The sequence below is a fragment of the Cololabis saira genome, chromosome 8 (assembly GCF_033807715.1).
Source record: "Cololabis saira isolate AMF1-May2022 chromosome 8, fColSai1.1, whole genome shotgun sequence".
NCBI classification, from domain to species: Eukaryota; Metazoa; Chordata; class Actinopteri; order Beloniformes; family Belonidae; genus Cololabis; species Cololabis saira.
Window position 1 is genome coordinate 42,292,963 of NC_084594.1, and position 27,985 is coordinate 42,320,947.

The following is a 27,985-nucleotide window of genomic DNA, read 5'->3' on the forward strand; positions in this document are numbered from 1 at the left end:
GCCGATTCCGTGCCGGTTTCGTGTCTGTTCTGTTTTTTTTTTTTTTGCCTTTTTGCAGATTTCCAGTGCTCGACGTGCGCCTCCATGTGTGTTCTCGCGTCCTGGATTAGCAGCGGATGTCACCCCCCCTTCCCCTTCCACACAAAAAAAAACAAAAAAACATTAAATCGCTGGAGAGATGTTCACACGCTTAGTTAGTATTATCCACTCACTGGCATTAAGGAACCTGGCTCTGAGGGGATCTTTAGACACATTGCACAAGGCCAACAATGGGAACTTTCTTAAAGAAGTTGAACTGCTAGTTTAATTTGATCCTGTGTTGAGAGGTCATGAGAAGCATCGACAGTGCAGCAGAGAACATCACATACCTGGGTAAAACGATTCAAAATGAGTTGATAGCCTGTGTCAGTGATAAAATAGTTGACACAATGGTGTCCGAAATCAAAGATTGGAAATATTATGTCATAATATTGGATTGCACCCCAGATGTAAGTCATCAAGAGCAAAAGTCTGTTGTGTCCACAGTGAATCTTTGTGAAAATCCAGACAAAGTTAAGAACTGATTTATTTAAATTCATTTTTAAATGCAGACCAATGACAAAAACTCTGGGAAACTTAACCGAAAAGTAAACATTTCAAGAAAAACAGAAAAAAAACCCATTAATTACAAAGAAGAAAAAGGCTAATGTAAAACAGTATTTAACAGAATCATACCCTATATGTATTTCTCTCAGAATAACTAAACTAATGTCCATCAGGCTTTCTCACCTTTGTGTAAAACATAACATCTAATAACAAGGGTCTATGTTTAAAGCATGTCTGTTACTTACACTACCATCATGTTCAAAATAAGACTTTTGAATTGAATTCTTGTACTTTGTTTTCTAAATCTGGTTATAACTGAACAGCTCTTACAGCTGTAATAATCTGCTGCTTTTTAAAAAAATATTCCAAATCTTTCCCCCAATCTAACCACCAGAATTATTTCTTTCAAACTAAATTAACTAAAATAAATTGGTGCATTTTAACTGAACTCTCAAAATAAATGATATCAGAAATGATCACAAATGTACACTTTTTATCCAGTGTGAACACGTTGGTGTTGCTGTAGTGTACCTTGTCGGGCAAAAGCCGCTCCACACTGATAACATCTGTAAGGCTTGTCTCCAGTGTGAATACGTTGGTGTCTCGTTAGAGCATTTTGCTGGGCAAAAGCCGCTCCACACTGATCACAGCTGTAAGGCTTTTCTCCAGTGTGAATACGTTGGTGTTGCTTTAGAGTACCTTGTTGGGCAAACACCGCTCCACACTGATCACATCTGTAAGGCTTGTTACCAGTGTGAATACGTTGATGAATCGTCAAAATAATTTGCCGGGCAAAAGCCGCTCCACACTGATCACAGCTGTAAGGCTTTTCTCCAGTGTGAATACGTTGGTGTCGCTTTAGTACACCTTGCTGGGCAAAAGCTGCTCCACACTGATCACATCTGTAAGGCTTGTCTCCAGTGTGAATACGTTGGTGAATCGTTAGAGCACTTTGCCGGGCAAAAGCCGCTCCACACTGATCACATCTGTAAGGCTTGTCTCCAGTGTGAATACGTTGGTGAATCGTTAGATTACTTGATGTGGTAAAAGCTTTTCCACACTGATCACATCTGAAAGGCTTGTCTCCAGTGTGAATACGTTGGTGAATTGTTAGAGCATCTTGCCGGGCAAAAGCCGCTCCACACTGATCACATCTGTAAGGCTTGTCTCCAGTGTGAATACGTTGGTGACTCGTTAGAGAACCTTGCTGGGCAAAAGCCGCTCCACACTGAACACATCTGTAAGGCTTGTCTCCAGTGTGAATACGTTGGTGAATCGTTAGAGCCCTTTGCTGGGCAAAAGCTGCTCCACACTGAACACATCTGTAAGGCTTGTCTCCAGTGTGAGTTTTCTTATGGATCTTCAGGTTTGATGAAGTGGTGAAGACTTGCTCGCAATCATCACAGCAGTGTCTTTTGGGTCTTCCTTTATGATTCTGTAACAGAGAAGATGACTTACATTATCTTTGCTGCATTATAAAAAGCCTTTTCAGTTTCAAATCAAGTGCTGCCTCAGGTTCTTTCCTGTGAGACAATTTATGAGGACTAATGTTTAACACTTTTTGTTAAAAAATAGTGAAAAAAAAATTGGCTCCGGGCCAGAAAACCCGGTTCCAAGGTAGCACCAACTCTTTGCTGGGCTTGAGGAAAGAACCGCTTACGTAAGCGCGGGCGGAGTTGTTAAGACCAACGGCAAAAGCAAGACGGTGAAATTTAAAAACAAGAGAAGAAATAATACGGATACAGCAATACAGTAACTGATGTTTGCAGTGACGTAATGACGTGGCTCCCCTTGGCACCCCAAGCTATGAAAAAGCAAACCGGTTTTCAGCTGGTTTACAAGTTGAACGAGTTGTGAACCAGCACCGGCCCAGAGCCAGCCCTGGAACCGGTTTGGTGGAAAAGGGGTATGTGTGGATGAGAGGTAGTAGCGTTGGTAGTAAAGTTGTGTATTTTAAGTAATAATTGCTCGGGGGTCATGTTCTGGGTCTCTGGAAAGATCCTAGAGACAACTTATGTTGTAATAGACGCTATATAAATAAAAATTTAATTGCATTGTTATTTTCTGGCAGGCTTTGGACTGGATGGATGTTATTTTGACTGCAGTTACAGCATTACGCCGCTGTGGAGGTGCTATATTAACGACAGTGCACCAGAAGAAGAAGAAATCTCAAGAATTATTTTCCGCGGTTTTCCGCTATTTGTTGTATGAAAAAAAAATAATAAATCAGCGTTCTGGTTTTCCCTGGCTGTTCAAACAGGTAAATATTGTTTATTTTGCATCCGAGCATGTCTTGTTTATTCGTCTTATATTCGGGCCGATACGGTACTTTAAAAAGCGACCTCGCGACCAGGAGAAGCAAGAGTGCAGGTGAAACGGTGCAGACAAGTAACGTTACAGGCAGTTAAAAAGTAATAAATCATGTTACCGACGAGATGCAAATTTTGTCAGGGCTGAAAGTAGTGCACAAATATGCATGAAATGTGATAGCGAGAGTCAGAGTGCCGGGAAAGAGGAGTTGGCGAGGTGAGGGTAACGTTAGTCAGTTTCCAAGTCATTAGGAGAATATCAACGTGAAGCCAACGTGTATGTGATTTAAACATCACTTTTTATTCATCTTTACAGATCTTCTCAAAAACAGAGCCAGTGGGTTTGACAAACGGTGGCTGAACAAATTTACCTGGGTCGGGCTTACTGAGGAAGGTATGGTCTGTTATTTATGCTAAAAGCACTGTGACCCCATGCAGCAGAAACTATCACTAGTTATGTCTGTATCAAAATAAATACAAAAATACTTAATGCATGAATTGTTTTGTTTAAGGTGAAGACACCTCTGCACAGCAGATTGAAGGAGAGGCACTTGGATGTCTGTTGTAAGGAGGCCATGGTGGACGAGACCAGGACCATGGATGGACCAGACCAGGAGGCCTTGGACTACAAGGAGCATGATCCAAAAAAAATCATTACATTTAAAATAAGACGGTCACCTAAAAAGTAACTCGTTCTAGAAAAACCATGTTCACTCATTTCAGTGAAATTTTCTCTTGTTCCATTGGCAGTTTTTTTTTTTTACTTTTTTTTTTCGGTAAGATTGAGTTCTTTTATTTGTATTTATATTAATAAAATGACAATTGTCATATTTTTCACATATAAATTTCATATAATTTACATTCTTTGTAAATTGATTTCTTGGGAAAAGGGGCAGATTAAATAAGATTCTTGTTCTTTCTGCTCCCTTTCATTCAGAATTTAGGAACGTTTATGTTTATATTAAATTGTTTTATTTTATCAATTAATGAAATAAAAAATAAATAAATACATTTTTAATCATATTAGAACTCCCAAAATATCTTGTAAAAAGTGTTTGCTTGAGCCAGTTGAAGGCACGGTATACGGTATGCGCATGACCAGGATGGTACCACCTCTGCCTCAATTTGAGCCATTAATGCAAACCATGAAATTTTATCGCCAGGCCTGGCTTGCGTGCAAAATTTGGTGACTTTTGGGGAACTATCAAATATGGACCAATCGGATGAAGGGGGGGGGGGGGGGGTGCACTTTTTGGTGTCTAGCGTCGCCACGGTAACGTTTGAAAGAGAAAAGTAATGTGCGTCGTCGCAGGATGGAGACGCACATTTTGATGTATAACACACCTGGGTGCACGTTACGGTTCGGGCCGTATTAACTGCTGAAGGAATGGCATAAATTGCGCCAAAATTACACGATTAATTGAAAATGGCCGACTTCCTGTTCGGTTTCGGCTAGTGGTGCACCGATTGTTCGGTACCAAAATTGTTTGGCCGAAAATGGCAAAAAAACACTTTCAGTGTTCGGTGGAAATAATAAGTGGGAAAAAAAACGAACAATTAATAACAGCATTTTAATATAAAGAAATAGACTGGCCGCTCCCGTACCGGTTGCGCACCACAAACATAAATCGTTGGCCAACCAAAAAGTAACCACATAAGAATTTTACCTACAGTAATAGACTGGCCGCTCCCGTAACTGTTGCGCACCACAAACATAAATCGTTGGCCAACCAAAAGTAACTACATAAGAATTTTACCTAACATTCACCAGAAGGTGGAACCAAAACAACATAATGCTGGGAAATTAAAAAATGTTCAGTTTTTTATGCTCAATAAATATTTTCTACCTTATAATTTTGTAAAAGATTTTTTTCTTTAAAAAGCATGCCCAAATCAAATTTATTTGATTTATGCAATGGTGAAAAAATTGGCAAAATAAATGAAAAACTGAAAAAATTCCTACAGATACAATAGAGCATTCGCACTGTAGGTGCTCGGGCCCTAATTAGACGAGGATAAATATTTCATTTTTTTTCTTTGGCTTGTCACAATTTGCTCATGCATGTGAACATTCACATTTTTTCTGACACTGGAAATGTATGCTGTGAGTTCTTACCTAGCCATGGAGACCAATATTATGCATATTGTCTTTATAATTGTGAGGATATTTTTGATTTAATTTGGATAGGCTTGTTCAGGCGAAATTCGCCTTCAAAATCCCTAGGTGTTAACAGGTTAAGAATTAAATAAATAAAGATTAAGATAAAAAAAATTAAAGCCAACATCTCATATGGGTTAAAACCCTGGCACAAAAGGTGGGTCTTGAGAAATTATTTTAAAATGGCCAAGAAAGAGGACTGTCTGTTATTTACTGGTAACGCATTTCACAATTTGGGGGCTACAACAGCAAACTAGCAAATTAGGACTGGGTCATATTATACCTTGGTCAGCTGATCAGTGAGTGACCTAGAAGAAGATTGTAAATGCAGCAGCTCAGAGAGGCAGGGCAGGGCAAGACCATTTAGAGATAGAAAAACAAATAAAAGGATTTTAAAATAAACTCTAAAATGGACAGGCAGCCAGTGCAGTGAGGATAAAACAGGAGTAATGTGCTCTCTCGTTCGTGTTCTTGTTCAAATCGGTGCAGCAGCATTTTGCACCAGCTGAAGACGACACAGGCCGGACTGACTAACACCAACGTACAAGGCGTTACAATAATCCAGCCGACTGGTGATAACTATCTTTGTTTCATTAAAGAAAAGATGACTTCGTTCAGTTGACCATAAACAACCTTCTCCAAAATCTTTGAGAAAAGGAAACTTGGAAATAGACCTATAATCTGGAAGGACAGTGTGATAAAATCCATTTTTTTTTTTTTTAAATCAGTGGTTGAACTATTGCATGTTTAAATCCTGAGAACAGTCTGCCACGAATAAGGGCAAGAACTGATGGTCCCAGAATAGAAATTATGTCTTTAAACAATCGAGGTGGGACAGGATCAGTAGGGGAGCCAGGGGGCTTCAGATGACCAATAATCCCATATAAACATGACCGTCACAGGTTCAAACTGGTCAAAAAACAGCAGAACAAGCAACAGACACCGAAGGGTTAAAGACAGGTGGCAGAATATGAGCACCAGTATGAGTCACCTTGTCCACAAAAACTTAAGAAACCTTTCATATGCCTCAGGAGTTTGAAAACATACTTTTTGAATAAAATTGAAGATAATTAGAGTACATCTGAAACAAATGATTATAACAACATATTCAAGTGAAAAAGCATGTTATTTTGCCTCATTCAAATCATCTCGAAGTTTGCATCAAGACTTCTTCTCAGCTGCTGGTCACCCTGCCGATCTTCCACCCACTTTTCTCCTACTCTTCTCTTATTTTGTTCTCTTTTCTTTCTGCTATTTTTTATTTTTCTTCTTCGTGCTACTGCTATTTTTATTTTTTCGTGACAGAGATTCACTTTGGCCTGCGGAGTTAAGTTCAGCATTGGCTTTAAAGATTTCTGGCGCCATCTAGCGGTGTGATGGGTATAATGTCTAGACCCCGAATGTAAGACGACCCCCATTTCTTCAGTCTTATTTCAATGCAAAAAACACCCTCTTATATTCGGGCCAATACGGTATTGAGAAAATGATCAACAACATTAAACAATATACGTAGTTTATGCGGGTTGGTAGTCTAGTGGCTACAGAGGTGGGCTTGTACGCGACACATGTAACAGGTTTTTGATCTCAGAAGACTACATCACAAATTATCAAGTTAAAAACAGACAACCAAAAAGAAAAAATTAAGTCCAGCGTGCGACTACGTTGCTGAGTGGGCTCAGACACCCCCTGTAAAATGTTAAACGAGTGAATTCAGTTTAAGAAGTCCTTAATCATTGGCTTTTCACACACATGCACGTTAGATTCTCCAATAATAAGGATCCGGTCATTTTTTGGCATGAGTTCAGCCAGTAATTCAGAGATGTCGTTTAGAGAAAATCCTTATTGTATATCGGTGGTCAATAAGATTACTGCACACAATACTTGGGCTGGGGATCGATTCAAATGTAAAGAATCAATTCAATTCTGATTCTTAAGATTCAGAATCGATTATCAAACTTTTATTCGATCCGATATGGATTTGGGTTAGTGTTATTAAAACTGTTTTTTGAGCTGTTGCATGAATTATATAACTGTAGTTATGCAACATATTAATACTAGTATTATATTGAGATTCAACAGCAAGTATTGCAGCTAATGATGCTGTAAGGACCAATCAGCTCCCAGAACTGCTTTCAGAAACATCGTGTGGGTCAGAATTACCAAACAGATCCAGGGCAGCAAACAGAGGAACTATGAAATCGGTTTTATTTTTTCCCCATGTATGAGAATTTGGTTTTTAGCATTTTATGCAAATATAACTCCAAAACGGTTTATAAAGCAAAGAAATATAGACAATGTATATTATAACTGAAAACTATAACGTGTTCATAGCTTTAAACATATTTAAAGGCAAAAATATGGCACCAGTTATTCTTGTGTCCAACAAATTCCTTTTTTGGGCATTAACAAAGAAATACCAAAAGTTGTAATGTAACAATGAGACATTTTTATTTATTCATTCATTTTTTTAAATCAACCTTTAGACATATGAATCGATTTTTAGGAATTAATGAGAATAGATTTAGTTACGTCTCATTATTAGGGAGTTATTGACCGCAGAAGTGAAAAAAGTCCCGTGTCTGTGTTACCTGTGGCTTAGTTCAAACACGCTGATACAGACAAAAATAAAGCGTTTGAATCGTTATTAACAGATACAAAAACCGAGAACGAGCGGCCACGTGGACCCGAACCCTGACCTGCAGACCAGCAGAGGAGAAGACCGTTTTGGTGCTGGTGGACTCTGAACAGTCCTGGTCCTGGTCCCGGTCCTTCTCTGGATCTGGGCTCTGCTCCCTTTGCATTCTTCCAAAATCGAGCAACTATTCAACCTAAAATACTCTTTATGTCTGTATGAAACAAGACTCCGATTCATCCGCTGTCAGAACTCTGCCCGGAAACACGTGACCACCAAACGGACCGGATACGACGTTCTTCTTCTTCTTCTTCTTGGTTTTATTGGCGAACAACTTTAAGGTGCATACCGCCACCTACTGTACAAGAGTGTGTAAGATAATTTCATTTAGCCTATTTTAAATTCTATCATCAGCCTAGTGTCTTTTAAGAAATTAATTAGTGTATTTCTGGTGATTTCAACCCCTCTCCCTCTGTTCCCAGTATCCCCCTCAAATTCCACTCACGTCCTGCCTCTCTCACTTTTTCCTGTAGCCTTTCTCTTTCTATTTCATACCTGTTACAATACATTAGAATATGTTCAGTTTACTTTAACTCCACAGTTCTCACACTTTTTCCCTTTTTCCTATAACATACAAAGTGCCATTTAATCCTGTGTGGTCCAGTCTGAGTCTTGTTATGACTATTTCCTCCCTTCTGTTCCTTTCTGTATAATTCTTTGTTATGATAGACTTTTGTATTTTGTGATATCCCTGTCCTTTCTGACCTTCCTCCCACCTTTTCTGCCATATTTCCATTCCTTTCTTCTTTATTACTGCTTTACCATCTCCTTTTCCTAGTGGAACTGGTATTGTTATTTCCTTTTGCAGTGCCATTTTTGCTAATTTATCAGCACCATCGTTCCCTGTTACTCCCTCATGTGCTGGTACCCAACAGAACTGTACGTCTATGCCACATCTGTGTATTCTTAATAAACTATGATAAATATCTATGAGTAAGTCTTCTCTGCAAGTTGTTGTTGATTGTATACTTTCCAATACAGCTATTGAATCTGTGCATACCACCACCTTATCAGGACTGACCTCTTCCACCCACTGTAACCCAATAAAGACTGCCACCATTTCTGCAGAATATAGCCTACTGATAACTGATTAGATAATCTTTTGGAGATATTTACATCGAACTCAGGGATATACACACCTATTCCCACATAATCCTTTAGATTTTCTGACCCATCTGTGTATATTTTTAGGTAGTTGTAATTTATGTTAGTTGTAAATTATGTAATTATGTAATAATGTAACTATTTCTCAAGTATACACTCGCTTTGACTCCTGCTTCATTCATTCTCCATTATTTTTTCTGTTCCAGTATGTTCATGTCTATCTTTACTTCTGGGAAGAGCCAAGGAGGTATATTACTCATCGGTGTGTACTTAGTAAATTCTAATGTCTCCATTCCATATAATCTCAGTCTTTCATCCCTTGACCACCCAAACCCATGTCTCTGGAATTTAGAATATTCCCAACAGTCCTTTATTGTCATTGTTGCAAGGTTTTCTTCCCCACTCCCTTTTAATCTTACCCAGTAGGCCTATGTAAGTGTCAGTTTTTCCCTTCTTAAGTCCAGTGGTGTCTCTCCTGCTTCTACTAATATTGGGTTAGTGGGGGTTGACCTAATGGCTCCTATGCATATTCTCAGTGCTCTATACTGCAGTCTGTCTACTTTTTGTAATGATGTCTTTGCTGCTGCTCCGTATACTATACAACCATAGGCTATTGTTGACCTCATAATTGCCCTGTATATGTCAATTCATGTTTTTTTTATCTGCCCCCCAGTCACAGCCTGCCACAGCCCGTAGTAGATTTATAACCTTTTTGCACTTAGTTTCCAAATGTTCAATTACGACCTTCTTTTTCTTCGCGTTTTTTGGCGGATTGCAATACCAACTGTATGGTTCATACCGCTACCTACTGACCCGGAGTATGTAGGACAGGATCTAGTTATCTATAGCTTTACATTAAATTATCTAATATAATAAAAATAATAATGAAAAGAGAAAAAGAAACCAAACCTAACCACAAATAGCAATTAGCTGTTTCTGTTGAATATTTGTGTCTAAATCCAAATTGCTGTTAAAAAAGTAATTGGTTTGACTCTAAATGTTCCATCAATTGCTCTGCTACAATTTTCTGCAGGACTTTTGATATTACAGGGAGGAGAGCAATAGGCCTATAGTTACTTGCTATCTCCTTGTCTCCTGATTTGTAGACCGGAGTAATTATTGCAGCTTTCCAGCTGTCTGGGAATAATTTTGTTTTTATTGACAGGTTTACTAAATAAGTAATTGGCTCCAGCAGACAATTCAGATACTTCTTGATTAAGACAGCATGTAGATTATGAATGTCCTTTGACAGGGAGTTACTCATGTTCACAATCACAATGAAAAGACTCAGAATCTGATTCACTTCTTTAGAGTTTGACTCAATAGCTTTAAAATTACTTAGTGTTGTTACAGACTCAATAAAAAGGTGGTTAAAAACATTTGCAATGGTCTCATTACTGTAAATGGGCTCATTACAAACCTTAAGACAGTTTATTTTAGGATGCTTTTGCCTACTGGAATTGGTTAATCTGTTTATGTGTTGCCACAGTTTAGAGCTATAGCCATTGGCCTCTTCAATGAGTTTGGAGAAATAATTATTCTTTTTTTTTTTTTAAATAAGTTTTTATCCCCGATTTTTTACCCATTTCATCACCCAGTGCTCATACCTAAGTAACAGTCCTCAGGCCAGCTGACAGTCTTGCCTGGGCCCCGGACAAAATAATCTAAGATGGGCCCCCCTGCGCCCGGATCTCTCCTTCTCCTCTTCCTCTACTCTCCCTCTGCTCTTCAGGTTTTTATACAAGCTAATGGATGTTAACATTAGAGCTAGCCAGCTAGGTTAAGTTACAAGGTTGGTAAATGTTGGCTGTTCTTTCTTACCTTGCTCTACGCTGACTTTATTACTTCCAGCTTCACCGTCACCACCCTTTTTAAAATATTTGTGTAGAGAATCTATGAGGCCTCTATTTTCTTCTTCTCTTCTTCTCTTTTTTTCTGAGCACCGGACTTGTGCTGACCGGACATTTTGACCATTCTAATGGTTGAATTAAATGATAACATCACATTTTGATCAGCGGTCAAACCATTTTTGTGTTGGGGGTTCTTGACCACAAGGACAATTAGGAAGAAAACAAATAACAAGCTTTTATGTAACTCAAATACTACATATTTTTTCCACAAATAAGCGAACATTTTGAAAAATGATTCCATAATTTAATGAGAATTAAAAAAAAAAAAAAATGTCAGTTCTGGGCCCGGCACAACAGACCCGTTTGTCCCCCCCTATCGGCGGGCGTGACGGTCCTGGGCATTGCCATCCTCTACCAACCCAGGGAGGGCCCTGCACTGAGCTCAGGTCTCCTCCTTAACCTGAGGAGTGAGCAGGCCGCTTCTTTTCACCAGACAGGGTGCGGTTTCTCTGGCCGGACGTAGCGCGTGGAAGGATCACGTTATTCCGGCCAGATCCTCCCCACCCCATCTGGCGCCCCGGCTGGCCAGAGGGGGCATGTATAGCCCAGGACTGTGTGCATGTTTTTGTGAGGGAAGCTCACATTAGCTACCCAAGGGAACACCGGGAGAACATGCAAACTCCACACAGAAAGGCACTAGTCTTGGCCTTCCGCAACTCAGACACCACTTTATTCCTCAAGCCAGTATTTTCAGAGCAAGATCTCGTCTTTTAACAATTTGAAGTATATCATTATTAAACCATGGAAGAGAGTATTTTTTGGGTTTACTTCTCCAGGTTTTTGTGTATTTATTTATTAGATTGCTTAAAGTAGAGGTAAGGCTTTTGACACTATAATTTAGATCTGGCTCCTTAGTTACTTTTTCCCAGTTGATTTTCTTCAGATCATGTTCAAAGTTAGCTATTTTTGATTTGGGAATTCCTGTTGTTCATGAACTAGACGTTTTTTAGTTAGCTTTCTCACAATCAGTGTCATATTATGGTCTGAAAGTCCAGTAATTTACAGACCAAGAGAAGCAAATGCTATGTCCACAAAGTTGTGTTACTATTGCTGCTCTTAAGTGGGGATATCCACTTGAATCCTGGTCCACCAGTGATCCCTAACTCAGTCCAATATGGTGATTTGCCCTTGCATAATTCTTCTGGAAGTTTTGAACCTGCAATTGATCCCCACCTGGAACTGCTGTCTACTGAATTGCATCACAGCATTAGTGGCTCTATTTTTCAGCCATTGGATGAGAGAAGTCAACTTTTTGCATCCACCATGCCAGTGGCTTCAGTAGTAGCAGGCTTGCTACCAACAGCTCATCTTTCACCAGACCACCGCCACGCAGCCTGGGCTGCCTTCTGGCGGTGCTGGACCCTCCCGGGGAGGGGGAAACTGTGCGTGGACGTACGTCCTTGTCGGTGAGAATGCAGTATGAAGGGGTCCTGCCATGAAGGATTAGGGCCTCCATTGGCAGGACAACAAAATTTAATAATTTATTAGTATTATTATACAAAGATGGTTATTAATATTATCATGATTATTGTTAGTATATTATATTTTTATAATACCCCACCCGCTGCCTCCTCTGGTCCTGGAGGGCCGCTTTCGTAGGGGGCGGGTGTACCTGCCCGCGTCGGCGGCCGGGGCGGCTCTCTCTCTCTGGGCAGGCTGGCCCCTCGCCGGGTGGGGGTCGTTGGCCTGGAGGGTGAGGGCCTCCTGGCCACGTGTCCGGCCTGGACCGGGTGGTCGGGGTTCGCCTGGATCCCGGTCCGCCACCGTGGGTTCCCTGGCTGCCTTTTCCCATAGTCGTGGGGGCCCCGCCCGCAGGTCTCCTCGGCTGCCGCTTGGGGGGGGGGGGGGGGGGGGCGGGGGGGGGCACGCTGGCGGTGGGTTGCCTCCCTCCTACTTCTCCCATCTGTGGGGTTGCTGGTGGCCTGGGTTCCGGGTTCTTCCTTGTCGGCTTCTGGTCTCACGGGTGGCGGGGTTCCCCCTCCCACTCCCCCACTATAGATACACTTCAGGTGGAGCTTTGATAGCATTATTATACATACACACAGCCACACACACGCAGATATAGATAGATATCCCGGCTCGTTCACCTGCATGCTGGCTCTGTAGTTTTAGGGGTTAGTTAATCGCGGTAGCTTAGCTCAGATGGTGATTGGATCTCAAGACCTGGGACGGTTGCTGCTCGTGTTTCGGCCGATTCCGTGCCGGTTTCGTGTCTGTTCTGTTTTTTTTTCCGTTTTGCAGATTTCCAGTGCTCGACGTGCGCCTCCATGTGTGTTCTCGCGTCCTGGATTAGCAGCGGATGTCACCCCCCCTTCCCCTTCAACACAAAAAAAAAAATATTAAAAAAATGGGTTTGTATGTGTATATATATATTAATGAGATAAATATATTAACAATGCACATATATGCCTTAGGTTCTTACCAGCATGGTATTAACCATTAATATGTGTGCAGACAAGTTAAAAAAAAAATAAAAAAAATTCTGAAGATCGTAGTAGTAACATGGTGAAATGGAAGGAATTTAGTTTGTTTGAAAGGGAATAAACATTGATGAAACAGAAATGGGCCCCACGAAGCAGAGAGAAAAAAAAATAGCTTGAGAAGTTCTCACACGCCAAGTTAGTATTATCCACTCACTGGCATTAAGGAACCTGGCTCTGAGGGGAACTTTTGACACATTGCACAAGGCCAACAATGGGAACTTTCTTAAAGAAGTTGAACTGCTAGTTTAATTTGATCCTGTATTGAGAGATCATATGAGAAGCATCGACAGGTCAGCAGAGAACATCACATACCTGGGTAAAACGATTCCAAATGAGTTGATAGCCTGTGTCAGTGATAAAATAGTTGACACAATGGTGTCCGAAATACTATGTCATAATATTGGATTGCACCCCAGATGTAAGTCATCAAGAGCAATTGTCTGTTGTGTCCACAGTGAATCTTGGTGAAAATCCAGACAAAGTTAAGAACTGATTTATTTTAATTCATTTTTAAAAGGAGACCAATGACAAAAACTCTGGGAAACGTAACCGAAAAGTAAACATTTCAAGCACAAAAAAAAAAACATTAATTACAAAGAAGAAGAAGAAGAAAAAGGCTAATGTAAAACAGTATTTAACAGAATCATACCCTATATGTATTTCTCTCAGAATAACTAAACTAATGTCTATCAGGCTGTCTCACCTTTGTGTAAAACATAACATCTAATAACAAGGGTCTATGTTTAAAGCATGTCGGTTACTTACACCACCATCATGTTCCAAATAAAAGACTTTTGAATTGAATTCTTGTACTTCATTTTCTAGATCTGGTTATAACTGAACAGCTCTTACAGCTGTAAGAATCTGCTGCTTTTTAAAAAAATATTCAAAATTTTTCCCACAATGTAACCACCAGAATTATTTCTTTCAAACTAAATTAACTAAAATAAATTGGTGCATTTTAACTGAACTCTCAAAATAGATATCATAAATGTTCACAAATGTACACTTTTTATCCAGTGTGAATACGTTGATGACTCCTTAGATTACTTGATGTGGTAAAGGCTGCTCCACACTGATCACAGCTGAAAGGCTTGTCTCCAGTGTGAATACGTTGGTGAATTGTTAGATGACTTTGCCGGGCAAAAGCCGCTCCACACTGATCACATCTGTAAGGCTTGTCTCCAGTGTGAATACGTTGGTGAATTGTTAGAGCACTTTGCCGGGCAAAAGCCGCTCCACACTGATCACATCTGTAAGGCTTGTCTCCAGTGTGAATACGTTGGTGAATTGTTAGAGCACTTTGCCGGGCAAAAGCCGCTCCACACTGATCACATCTGTAAGGCTTGTCTCCAGTGTGAATACGTTGGTGTCTTGTAAGGTCACATTGCTGGGCAAAAGCCGCTCCACACTGATCACAGCTGTAAGGCTTTTCTCCAGTGTGAATACGTTGGTGACTCGTTAGAGCATCTTGCCGGGCAAAAGCCGCTCCACACTGATCACATCTGTAAGGCTTTTCTCCAGTATGAATACGTTGGTGACTCGTTAGAGCACCTTGCTGGGCAAAAGCCGCTCCACACTGATCACATCTGTAAGGCTTGTCTCCAGTGTGAATACGTTGGTGTCTCCTTAGATTACTTGATGTGGTAAAAGCTGCTCCACACTGAACACATCTGTAAGGCTTGTCTCCAGTGTGAGTTTTCTTATGGATCTTCAGGTTTGATGAAGTGGTGAAGACTTGCTCGCAATCATCACAGCAGTGTCTTTTGGGTCTTCCTTTATGATTCTGTAATAGAGAATATGACTTACATTATCTTGGATGCATTATCAAAAGCCTTTTCAGTTTCAATCAAGTGCTGCCTCAGGTTCTTTCCTGTGAGACAATTTATGGAGGACTAATGTTTAACATATTTTGTTAAAAATATTGACAAAAAATTTGGCTAACGTAAGCGGGGGCAGAGTTGTTAAGACCAACGGCAAAAGCAAGACGGTGACATTTTCAAACAAGAGACGAATTAATACGGATCCAGCAGCAGTGGTATATGGAGGAAACAACCTGTCTTTTAGGGATATTGTCCACGGAGGGTGCTACGTGGACCAAGTCCGTATTAGAGCAAATACGTTGTTGTTGCTTCAACTTTCGCGCCAATGCAATCGCAGCGACGTAACTGACGTTTGCAGTGACGTAATGACGTGGCTCCCCTTGGCACCCCAAGCTATGAAAAAGCAAACCGGTTTTCAGCTGGTTTGCAAGTTGAACGAGTTGTGAACCAGCACCGGCCCAGAACCAGCCCTGGAACCGGTTTGGTGGAAAAGGGGTATGTGTGGATGAGAGGTAGTAACGTTGGTAGTATGTTGTAACATGTTCTGGGTCTCTGGAAAGATCCTAGAGAGAACTGTTGTAATAGACGCTATATAAATAAAATTGAATTGCATAGTTATTTTCTGGCAGACTTTGGACTGGATGGATGTTATTTGACTGCAGTTACAGCATTACGCCGCTGTATCAACAACAGTGCACCAGAAGAAGAAGAAATCGAGAATTATTTTCCCACGGTTTTCCGCTATTTGTTGTATTAACAAAATCAGCGTCCTGGTTTTCCCTGGCTGTTCAAACAGGTAAATATTGTTTATTTTGCATCCGAGCACGTCTTGTTTATTCGTCTTATACTCGGGCCGATACGGTACCTTAAAAAGCGACCTCGCGACCAGGAGAAGCAAGAGTGCAGGTGAAACGGTGCAGACAATTAACGTTACAGGCAGTTAAAAAGTAATAAATCATGTTACCGACGAGATGCTGCAATTTTGTCAGGGCTGAAAGTAGTGCACAAATATGCATGAAAGGTGATAGCGAGAGTCAGAGGGCAGGACGAGTTGGTGAGGCGAGGGTAACGTTAGTCAGTTTCCAAGTCATTAGGAGCATATCAACGCGAAGCCAACGTGTATGTGATTTAAACATCACCTTTTATTCATCTTTACAGATCTTCTCAAAAACAGAGCCAGTGGGTTTGACAAATGGTGGCTGAACATATTTACCTGCTCGGGCTTACTGAGGAAGGTATGCTAAAAGCACTGTGACCCCATGCAGCAGAAACTATCACTATTTATGTCTATCAAAATAAATACAAAAATACTTAATGCATGAATTGTTTTGTTTAAGGTGAAGACACCTCTGCGCAGCAGACTGAAGGAGAGTCACTTATTTGTAGGGCTGCACGATTCTGGACAAAATGAGAATCACGATTTTTTTGCTTAGAATTGAGATCACGATTCTCTCACGATTTTTTTCCAATATAAAATTTACTGCACTTATTACTTTAACTTTGCAACAGCTGAACAAAAATATAATAACAATAAACATCTCTTGTCTTCTTTACACAAACCTTTTATTAATTAAAACAATAATAACAATTTTGAACAATATTTGGCAACAAATTATTCCTCTGGCTGCTTTTTGCTGTAACAGCTGACATTGAACATAAAAAAAAATAAACATCTCTCTTGTCTTTAAATAATTTTTAACAATAACAATGTAAACAATATTTATGTGCAATATATCAAACATGACAACATGACAACATGATAGCTGACCATGACAGGACTACAACAACCTAGAACATAGGCCTAGTCCTTTTTTTATGCAGCCAGCTGCTTAAAGGTTCTTTGCCAAGAACACAAGGCGGTCGACATTTTGAGGCTTCAGTGATGAGCGGAGACATGTTACAATGTTCCCCCCTGTGCTGAACACCCTCTCGGAAGGGGAACTTGTGGCAGGAATGCAGAGGTATTTCCTAGCCAGTACAGACAGTTTTGGAAATTCTCCCTTATGTTCCTTCCACCAGACTAAGGGGTCAGCTTCACTGTCAATCTTGCTTGAGAGCAGATATGACAGTAGTTCTGAGGCAACATCTTGCTCAGGCTGGGATGGTGCCTCACTGCCTTTTGCTGCTTTGAGGAAGCTGCCTAAGGTCTTTCGGCTCTTCTTCATGGGGGCAGCCGGGGGTGTAGTTGAGGGGGGAGTTTGCTTTAATGGAGAGAAGATAATTAACAAAGCTCATCTTAATATTCTATTTCACACACACCAATGCAATATCACGTAAACACACACTTAAACATTAAAGTACACTGTCACATTTTTCCAACCATTTAAAATGTGTAAATATCCTTGAGTATGATGTGATGTAAACATAATTACCGTAACTGAAGGTATGTCGTCGGTCATCTCACGTGTCAGTCTGGCCTTCACAGTGGTTTTATTGTCCTCACTGATGTACTCCATCTTGAATCTTGGATCAAGAGATGTGGCCATGTCCAGCAGTTCCTGTGTGTTTGGATGACTGTATTTTTCCTGAAGGTACCCCAGGATTTTTGACTTAATTGATCGTGTGAGATCCGAGTCATCTTCCTGCATGGCCACAACTGATGTTTCAAAGAGGTGGAGAACTGGTTTCACTGAGGAGACGCTCACATATTGCTCTCCTGACAGGGCATCAGTGAAGTCTGTCAGTGGGCTGAGTGCATTGTTGATTGCCTCGAGAACTTCAACATCCTGCCATGTGGGAATCAGGTGTCTAGCCTTCCGATCAGAGGAGAGAACATGTGAAATAGCAGGTAGCTGTTCAAGTACCCTCTGGATCATGGCTTGTCTCGAACCCCATCTCGTTGGACACTCAGTTTTAAGCTTGTGTTCGGGTAGCTTGAGCTCCTTTTGGGCCTCAGCAAGGTCCCTCTTCCGTCTCCAACTGTAACTGAAGCAGCCCACAAGCTTTTTGCACAGACCTACAGCGCGGTCAATTCTTGGATCTTTCATTGCATTCTCTAGAGAGGAAAATAGAAAAAAAATCAAATCAATTCTTGTCCACCATTTTATTATTATATTTATTATTAACTATTTTATAGTATCATTATTACTATCATTACTGCTGCTATTAATATTGTTGCTTATAACATACAGCTTTGTTATTTACTATTTTATAGTATTATTATTGCTGATATTAGCCTATTGTTGTTGTTTAAAAAAAAAAAAACTATGCTATTTAGCTGTATATTATAAATAACAGAAAATTATCAACTTTAATACACAACTTACCTATAGCTAGATGTAGCCGGTGCCCAAAACACTGAAGCCTTGTCCAGTTGTTAAGGGATGCTGCTTTCACAATGTTGGCTCCACTGTCTGTTGTTATGCACACCATTTTTTCCTCCTCCAAACTCCAAGAGATCAGACCCTCCTTCAGTCCTTGTGCTATATTCTCTCCTGTGTGATCCTCGGGGAAAAACCCAGTCTGCAAGCACCGACTTTTCATGGTGAAGTCACTGGTAACATAATGAACCGTCAGGCTCATGTATGGCTCCATAGTTCGGCTGGACCATAAGTCTGTGGTTGCTGCAAAATAATTAACTGCTTGCAGTTCTGTCTCCACTGTTGCTCGACACTGAGTGTATAGAGCAGGTAGTGCAACGTTTGAAAAATAGTTGCGGGACGGTACTGTGTAGCGCTTGTCTAGGGTGTTTATCATTTTCCGAAATCCCTCGTTTTGCACAGTGTTGATTGGAGCCATATCTTTAGCCAGGTGATACGCGATAGCATCTGTAATTTCGTTGTGTCTGCGGGAGCTTGACGCGTATGGAGATGCACTGTACAAGGTTCCCGTTATAGATGTCTGGGTGGTTGACCGGGAGGGATTTTCTGCGGTCGTTTTCTTGGTCTTTGTAGCTTCGTCATATTGCACTTTATGGTGACGTTTAAGGTGGTTGTACAAGTTCGTGGTGTTACCCTGCGGTGCTGCTACTGTGGCAAAACACTGACGACAAGTTACGTGTTTTTGGTCTTCATCGTCTTGTTTGAACCCAAAAAACTTCCACACCACGGAATGAGAACCATTTTTAGGAAGTAACGTTACCGGCGTGGGGTTGTCATTACCGCCGTTGGCTGGGTTTTCCTCAACGCTCATTTTCTTATTTTCTATTAACTCCTAACACGACTCTCTCACATGCACCTTTTGTTTACTAGCCGGCTGCGTGTATCACGTGGTATAAGGCTCCGCCGTTTTCATTTGTTGAGGGAGAAAGAGGGAGCGCTTGTTTTCATGCAGGTGATGTCCCGGATCAAAATGCGGTGCAATTGTTGTCTTTTATTATTATTTTTAAATCGCAAGTGCATCTCAGTAAAATGAGATGGAAGAAGGGAGTAAATGGAAACCAAACTTCCATGTGTGGTTATTTTGGTTTGTTTTAGTGAAATATGAGTTGGCCAACAGAGTATGACATGGAAACAGTTCATAACATGATGCATTTCAGCTCCACAGCTGCAAGCGGGCGATAACAAACTACATGTTATATTACTAAGATAAAAATGTTGAGGTATTAAAAGAAACTTTTATAAAAATCTGTTTACAATTTAAATATCACTCTGTAGTCCAAGGTGGACATTTTATTTTAAAATGTCTTTTTTCTTTTTCCTTTTTTTTTCTTTTTTTTCTCAAATACCTTGGCAAAAATGTAACACCAAGAACAGTTGTCAGAACAGCAGAATTAGGAGTTATTTGGGAATGAAAAATGTTTTCACAGAAATCGAAATGTTATTTTTGTACAATATCACTTAGACTACTGTATAAATACCATTTGCTTGTACTCAGTTTTTAAGTCGGAAGGAAAGTGCAACTGAAGTCCTAGAAAATAGAAATGTAATTTCAAACTATCAATAAAGCTGGAGGAGCACGGGGAAAGGAAAAAAAAAAAAAAAAAAAAAATTAAAAAAAAAAAAAAAAATCGTAAATGCGAAAAATGAGATCGCGTTCAACATGAATCGAGATCGCGATTTTTTAACGATTAATCGTGCAGCCCTACTTATTTGTCTGTTGTAAGGAGGCCATGATGGACCAGACCAGGAGGCCTTGGACTACAAGGAGCATGAGGAGGTTCTACAGATGGAAAAATAGGAGGCTGAAATGTTCTCTGTCTGGTTGCGAGATTTGTCAGTAAATGTCTGAAACCCTACAAAAACTCAAAATCTTACCAAGACTACTTGTCTTATATCCAGTCAAAATGTTTTATTTCTAGTCCAAAAAAAAATCATTACATTTAAAATAAGACGGTCACCTAAAAAGTAACTCTCACTCACTCACTCATCTTCTCCCGCTTTATCCGTTGCCGGGTCGCGGGGGCAGCAGCCCCCGCGACCAGGGATGCCCAGACTTCCCTCACCCCAGACACTTCCTCCAGCTCTTCCGGGGGGAGTCCGAGGCGTTCCCAGGCCAGCCGAGAGACAGTCTCTCCAGCGTGTCCTGGGTCTTCCCCGGGGTCTCCTCCCGGTGGGACATGCCTGGAACACCTCCCTAGGGAGGCGTCCAGGAGGCATCCGGTACAGTACAGACTGTACGAAAAGTAACTCGTTCTAGAAAACCATTTTCACTCATTTCAGTGAAATTTTCTCTTGTTCCATTGGCAGTTTTTTTTCTTTTTACTTTTTTTTTGGTAAGATTGAGTTCTTTTATTTGTATTTATATTTTTATGTTAATAAAATAATGCTTTAACATGACAATCATCATATTTTTAACATATATATTTAATATAATTTACATTCTTTGTAAATTGATTTCTTTTTTATTTATCCTTTATTTATCCAGGAAAGTCCCATTGAGATACAATCTCTTCTGCCAGGGAGTCCTGGTCAAGATAGCAGCAAAAAAATAAATTCAGTTTCATATAAAAGAAAATACATACAAGGACAAGAAACTTTACAAAAAATAAAAAAATATCAAAACAAGAAACAAACATAAAACATACAAGGATCAGAAACCTAAAAAGAATTTATGACAAGAATGACACTTGATTAAAAACAATGACATTGTTCTGTGAAAACTGATTTTAACATGTGTTTGAACATGTTACGAGAGGGTAAATATTTCAAGTTGAGTTTGTGTTGTAGCTCATTCCAAGCTTGCGGTGCATAAAAGGAAAAGGCTGATTTACCCAACTCTGTTCGAGTGCTTGGGACCTTGAGGAGAATTTTCTCTGATGATCTATTGTTATAGCTGCTAGAGTAATATTTTAATAAATTGGATATGTACAGCGGTAGTTTACCCAGTAATGCTTTTGCAATAAATATCAACATGTGATTTTTTCTCCTTAGACTCAGTGAAGTCGATTCAACCATTTGATACAAATTACAATGATGTGTACGCAGGGATTAAAGCAAAAAAAATATTTTTGACTGAAAAAAAATTTTCACGCCAGTTCATATGCGGTCGCTTCCCAAAGGTTTCAAGTAAAAAAGTTAAATGCTGTATTAGCCCTTCTGTTTTCTAATACAGCATTTAAGGTGTAATAAGACTTTTAACCAACACTATTTAAATACTCGAGACCAATAGCATTTTATAGGAGGAAGGTGTTTTTGAGCAGTTTTATTATTGTTAGTTTGCTTTTAATTTATGGTCCACATCAATTGGTCATTAAAGCCTTAGGCCTGTTCTCTTAGATCTGAGTCAACCTGGTAAACTGCACTTCTTCATCCAGTTGACCAGCTGCTCTGATGTCACTGCACTTGGCAAGGCTTTGGCCAAGGTGATGAAACATCCAGGACTGTTTCATGGACAATAAACGATGGTGTTAGTGCAGACAAAGAGATGATGATGTTATTGTTGAGAGGAAGGTTTTTCTAAATCACATGGCGTCAACACCCCCCGTGGGCCTTCGCAATGCTTTGTTTTAATTAAACAGTGGGATTCCCCTGGTCCGCACCAGTTCTAAGTCAGCTGCTAGGCGTCAGCCGAGGTGACAAGGCTCACCACCCATCCCTTGATATGCGGAAATGTTACGTAATTGCGAATTAAAAGTTGCGTTCCCTATTGAAACAATACGGACATATATTATGCTCTTATTTATTGATGTCATAATCTACAGGTGAAGGTCGGAAAAGTTGAATATATCACAAAACTTCATTCGTAGTAAATTCAACTAAAGGTGAAACAAATATCTTATTTCCCACTGCATTTAAAGTAAGATACTTCAAGCCTTTATTTGTTATAATTTTGGTGATTATGGCTCAGTTTATGAAAACCCCAAATAAAAAATCTCAAAAAATGTGAATATTTTATGAAATCAATAAAGAATTCAACCATCAAAATTATAACAAATAAAGGTTTAACATGTGTTGCTTTGTATGTATTGAGACTATGTAATATATTAGTTTCACCTTTTAAATTGAAATACATTTACACCATATTCTAATTTTCCGACCTTCACCTGTAGCTATATTCTGCATCTGGGCTGATGTGGACTTACAGTAGCATAGGAGCAGAGGCTATGGTTGTCTGTCTGTACAGTCGTGCAAGTTCAATGCTATTAAAGCACTTTAAACTTTAAATCAAAGCATTTAGTTTTTTCATATAAAATAAATACATTTCTATGCAGTCTAGAAGTTTTGGGGATGTTGCCTTTTTTGGCGCCTGCGCTGCTGAAATCAGGCGTCCCTTATTTCTATTTCTGAAAGGTAGTAACCCGCCGGGGGCCCGCGTTAACGGGTCCCTGCCGGGCGCCGCAGCTGGGCAGATCCGCGAGAAGGGCCCGCCGCCATCCGCCGTACCCGATCCCCCCCCACCGGTCCGCCTTCCGCCCCGCAGAAAGACCCCCGCCCGACGACGCGCGAACGCCGTCTGGACGAAGGCCCCGCGAGGCGGGCCGGGCTGCCGAACCTCCGGCGGCGGGGAGAGGAGGGCGACGGGGCTACTGCTCCCCCAGCCGCGGCTCCTGCCCAGCCCCGCTTCGCACCCAAGCCCGACCGACCCAGCCCTTAGAGCCAATCCTTATCCCGAAGTTACCGCCTCCTCTGCTCTGATTGGCTAATCCAAGGCTCCGGCAGTTTTATTGGTTTACAACAGCGTCAGTTTAATGCCTAACATGATTTCATTGGATAGTCTAAAACTATACCACAACAAAACTCACATGCAAAGTTTTTTTTTTTCCCTCATTTTCCAATTGACGGAAATCCGTCCAGAGACGGAGAACTTTAATCCCTGTGTACGTGCACTTGAGCCAGTTACAAACCGCAATGCAGCATGATAGACTACATCCAGTTTTTTCAAAAGAAATGAAGATGCATGCACGTAAATTACGTCACCATAGTCTAATACTGACAAAAAGGTACTTTGTACCAATCTTTTTCTAGCAACAAAAGGAAAACATTTTTTTGCACGAAAATAAAAACCTAACTAATTTCTTGGGAAAAGGGGCAGATTAAGTAAGATTCTTCTTCTTTCTGCTCCCTTTCATTCAGAATTTAGGAACGTTTGTTTATATTAAATTGTTTTATTTTATCAATTAATGAAATAAAGAATAAATAATTACAATTTTAATCATATTAGAACTCCCAAAATAAAAAATATATTGTAAAAAGTGTTTGCTTGAGCCAGTTGAAGGTATGCACATGACCAGGATGGTGCCACGTCTGCCTCAATTTGAGCCAGGAAAAACCCTGGTTTCAAACCATGTGGTAAGGCTTCCAGAAGAAGAAAAGTCAAGCCAACTTCCTTTATGAAGCACAAAACAGCAAGCACTGACCAAAGTGCTGAACATAAAATAAACTTCACACCACTAAAAGACACAAATTCTAAAACATTAAAAAAAGTTTAAAAAACAGTTGTAGTCAAGGAGTTGCTGAATTCAGGCAGTGGTATGTTTATGCATAGATGCATTGCTTTCATGGTGTTTTCCACTGTGCAAACTCAAAAAAAAATTAAAGCTGCAAGCAGCGATGAACGGGCCCTCGCACTCATGGCCACCGCCCCACATAAGCATATCAGAAATGACACCACCCACAACTTTTTATGTCAAACCATTCAAAATGCCAGAAAATAGAGACTATCAAATATTGACCAATCAGAAGAAGGGGCGGGGCTAATTCATGCCAATGAAGGTCAAGTACTCAATACCGAGTCCGATGACACCACCCACGAGTCTATGTCAAAACATTCAAAAGTTATGGCAGAGAAAAGTTTTCTAGGGGGCGCTGTTGAGCCATCTTGCCACGCCCATTAATGCAAACCATGAAATTTTATCGCCAGGCCTGGCTTGCGTGCAAAATTTGGTGACTTTTGGGGAACTATCAAAAAAGAGATGTAGGGCAAGACCATTTAGAGATAGAAAAACAAATAAAAGGATTTTAAAATGAACAGGTAGCCAGTGCAGTGAGGATAAAACAGGAGTAATGTGCTCTCTCTTTCGTGTTCTTGTTCAAATCGGTGCAGCAGCATTTTGCACCAGCTGAAGACGACACAGGCCGGACTGACTAACACCAACGTACAAGGCGTTACAATAATCCAGCCAACTGGTGATAACTATCTTTTTTTCATTAAAGAAAAGATGACTTTGTTCAGTTGACCATAAAAAACCTTCTCCAAAATCTTTGAGAAAAGGAAACTTGGAAATATACCTATAATCTGAAAGGACAGTGTGATCAAATCCAGGTTTTTTTTTTAAATCAGTGGTTGAACTATTGCATGTTTAAATCCTTAGAACAGTCTGCCATGAATAAGAGCAAGAACTGATGGTGCCAGAATAGAAATGATGTCTTTGTTATGTCTTTATTCCCCTGGCTCCCCAGGATCAGTAGGGGAGCCAGGGGGCTTCAGATGACCAATAATCCCATATAAACATGACCGTCACAAGTTCAAACTGGTCAAAAAACAGCAGAACAAGGGACACCGAAGGGTAAAAGACAGGTGGCAGAATATGAGCACTAGTATGAGTCACCTTGTCCACAAAAACTTAAGAAACCTTTCATATGCCTCAGGAGTTTGAAAAAATACTTTTAGAATAAATTTGAAGATAATTACAGTACATCTGAAACAAATGATTATAACATATTCAAGTGAAAAAGCATGTTATTTTGCCTCATTCAAATCATCTCGAAGTTTGCATCATAACTTCTTTTCAGCTGCCGGTTTACCTGCCGATCTTCCACCCACTTTTCTCCTACTCTTCTCATATTTTCTTCTCTTTTCTTTCTGCTATTTTTTATTTTTCTTCTTCGTGCTACTGCTATTTTTATTTTTTGTGACAGGGATTCGCTTTGGCCTGCGGAGTTAAGTTCAGCACTGGCTTTAAAGATTTCTGGCGCCATCTAGCGGTGTGATGGGTATAATGTCTAGACCCCGAATGTAAGACAACCCCCATTTCTTCAGTCTTATTTCAATGCAAAAAACACCCTCTTATATTCGGGCCAATACGGTATTGAGAAAATGATCAACAACATTAAATAATATACGTAGTTTATGGGGGTTGGTAGTCTAGTGGCTACAGAAGTGGGCTTGTACGCGACACATGTAACACAGGTTTTTGATCTCAGAAGACTACATCACAAATTATCAAGTTAAAAACAGACAACCAAAAAGAAAAAATTCCAGCGTGCAACTACGTTGCTGAGTGGGCTCAGACACCCCCTGTAAAATGTTAAACGAGTCAATTCAGTTTAAGAAGTCCTTAATCATTGGCTTTTCACACACATGCACGTTAAGATTCTCCAATAATAAGGATCCGGTCATATTTTGGCATGAGTTCAGCCAGTAATTCAGAGATGTCGTTTAAAAAAAATCCTTATTGTATATCGGTGGTCAATAAGGTTACTGCACACAAGACTAGGGCTGGGGATCGATTCAAATGTCAAGAATCGATTCAATTCCGATTCTTAAGATTCAGAATCGATCATCAAACTTTTATTCGATCCGATATTGATCCAGGTTAGTGTTATTAAAACTGTTTTTTGAACTGTTGCATGAATTATACAACTGTAGTTATGCAACATATTAATACTAGTATTATATTGAGATTCAACAGCAAGTATTGGCAGCTAATGATGCTGTAAGGACCAATCACCTCCCAGAATGCTGATAGAACTGCTTTCAGAAACCTCGTGTGGGTCAGAATTACCAAACAGATCCAGGGCAGCAAACAGAGGAACTATGAAATCGGTTTTATTTTTTCCCCATTTATGAGAATTTGGTTTTTAGCATTTTATGCAAATATAACTCCAAAACGGTTTAGCTATAAAGCAAAGAAATATAGACAATTTATGCAATTATAACTGAAAACTATAATGTGTTCATAGCTTTAAACATATTTAAAGGCAAAAACATGGCACCAGTTATTCTTGTGTCCAACAAAACATTCCTTTTTTGGGCACAGTGCCAAGTTTTGTTACCCGCAGCTGCGCTGAGACGCAAAAAAAAAAAAAGCTGCGCTGAGAGCAGAGACCCTGTGGTGCAGCGCGGCTGTACGCAGAGATTGTATGAGGTGAAGTGACGTGAGATGCCTCACTCCATTGGGAAAAAAACGTCTGGTGACAATTGCCAACAATTTTGATTATCGCTTTTTGTCGACAACGTCAACGAATCGTTGCAGCCCTAATTATGATCGGAACACAAGCCATTCCACGGCCCGGTAGTAACGCCTCTACGGACCGGTACCGGTCCGGGGACCGGGGGTTGGGAATCACAGATCTAGAGCAGTGTTTCCCTACCCTGGTCCTCAAGGTCCACTGCCCTGCACATTTTAGATGTTTCCCTTCATCATCACACCTGATTCTAATTAATGGTCCTAATTAGCTTGTCATCAAGGCCTGCACAATTCTGTTGATGACACAGCCACTTGTATCACGGTGTGCTGAAGCAGGGTAACATCTAAAACATGCAGGACAGTGAGCCTCGGGGACCAGGGTTGGGAAATACTGATCTATAGCTTTACATTAAATTATCTAATATAATAATAATAATGAAAAGAGAAAAACAAACAAATAAAACAAACAAACCAAAATAACCACAAATAGCAATTAGCTGTTTCTGTTGAATAATTGTGTCTAAATCTAAATTGCTGTGAATAAAGCAATTGGTTAGACTCTAAATGTTCCATTAATTGCTCTGCTACAATTTTCTCCAGGACTTTTGATATTACAGGGAGGAGAGCAATAGGCCTATAGTTACTTGCTATCTCCTTGTCTCCTGATTTGTAGACCGGAGTAATATTTGCAGTTTTTCAGCTGTCTGGGAATCATTTTGTTTTTATTGACAGGTTTACTAAATAAGTAATTGGCTCCAGCAGACAATTCAGATACTTCTTGATTAAACTACTTTCACATAGAACGCAACAACACCGCTGGGGTGGCGCAGACTTGGCGCAGAGTCGGCGCAGGTGGAGCAGAGTGGGCGGCGAGTGGGCGCAGACTCGGCGCAGAGCAGCGCGCATATTCGTTGCAAGTTGCTTGGCGACCGAAAAAAGGTTTTTCCGGTCTGGCGCCGTTTTCCCATTCATTGTGTATGTGCTGCCGCTGCGCAAGAGCGCAGGGCTTTGCACCGAGGTCGGCGGCACCCAACAGGGCGCAAGAGCGCACGACGGCGCAAGACGGCGCAAGATGGCCCAAGCTGCCGCTGCAAATTGAAAATCTTTTAATTTCACCGTGCGCCCTGTGACGGCATCTCGGCGGTGTCCAATAGGAGAGAAGGTGCTGGAGCAGGGTGGCCAACCCTGGTCCTCGAGAGCCACACTCCTGCATGTTTTAGATCAGGGGTTCTTAACCTTTCTGACCTTGGGGCCCAATTTTTTCAGTACAGAGTGGCCCGGGGCCCATTAAATATAAACATTTAGAGAAAATTTACTCAAGCGAAGGTACAGAACATCATAATATATATATATATATATATATATATATATATATATATATATATATATATATATATATATATATATATATA

General features: G+C 40.4%; 3 protein-coding genes across 3 annotated transcripts; all 3 read right to left on the reverse strand.

The window, feature by feature from the left end:
• Positions 1 to 1,078: 1,078 nt before the first annotated feature.
• On the reverse strand, positions 1,079 to 7,913 carry LOC133449181 (zinc finger protein 501-like). Its single transcript, XM_061728314.1, has 2 exons — positions 7,749 to 7,913; positions 1,079 to 2,020 (listed from the first exon to the last, which is right to left on the reverse strand). The coding sequence occupies exons 1-2, from the start codon at positions 7,851 to 7,853 to the stop codon at positions 1,079 to 1,081; spliced, it is 1,047 nt and encodes a 348-aa protein (XP_061584298.1). The 5' UTR covers positions 7,854 to 7,913.
• A 5,983-nt stretch (positions 7,914 to 13,896) lies between these two features.
• On the reverse strand, positions 13,897 to 14,958 carry LOC133448976 (zinc finger protein 79-like; the record flags this gene model as incomplete). The annotated part of the gene is made up of 1 exon (XM_061728019.1): positions 13,897 to 14,958. A coding segment is annotated over one exon (705 nt), but the record flags the coding sequence as incomplete, so codon positions are not given.
• Positions 14,959 to 16,674: 1,716 nt separating this feature from the next.
• On the reverse strand, positions 16,675 to 18,519 carry LOC133449567 (E3 SUMO-protein ligase ZBED1-like). The gene is made up of 3 exons (XM_061728733.1): positions 18,331 to 18,519; positions 17,437 to 18,059; positions 16,675 to 17,265 (listed from the first exon to the last, which is right to left on the reverse strand). Exons 1-3 carry the CDS (start codon positions 18,434 to 18,436, stop codon positions 16,894 to 16,896), a joined length of 1,101 nt encoding a protein of 366 aa, XP_061584717.1. The 5' UTR covers positions 18,437 to 18,519; the 3' UTR covers positions 16,675 to 16,893.
• Between the last annotated feature and the right edge of the window lie 9,466 nt (positions 18,520 to 27,985).

Bases quoted from the DNA above. Each gene is read 5' to 3' on its own strand.
- LOC133449181 (XM_061728314.1), bottom strand. From the start codon at position 7,853: ATGCAAAGGGAGCAGAGCCCAGATCCAGAGAAGGACCGGGACCAGGAC. The intron at 2,021-7,748 runs GTCAGGGTTCGG...TCTCTGTTACAG, and splicing joins TCTCCTCTGCTGGTCTGCAG to AATCATAAAGGAAGACCCAA.
- LOC133449567 (XM_061728733.1), bottom strand. From the start codon at position 18,436: ATGGTGTGCATAACAACAGACAGTGGAGCCAACATTGTGAAAGCAGCA. The intron at 18,060-18,330 runs GTAAGTTGTGTA...TTTCCTCTCTAG, and splicing joins CCGGCTACATCTAGCTATAG to AGAATGCAATGAAAGATCCA. The intron at 17,266-17,436 runs GTAATTATGTTT...TCTCCATTAAAG, and splicing joins ACGACATACCTTCAGTTACG to CAAACTCCCCCCTCAACTAC.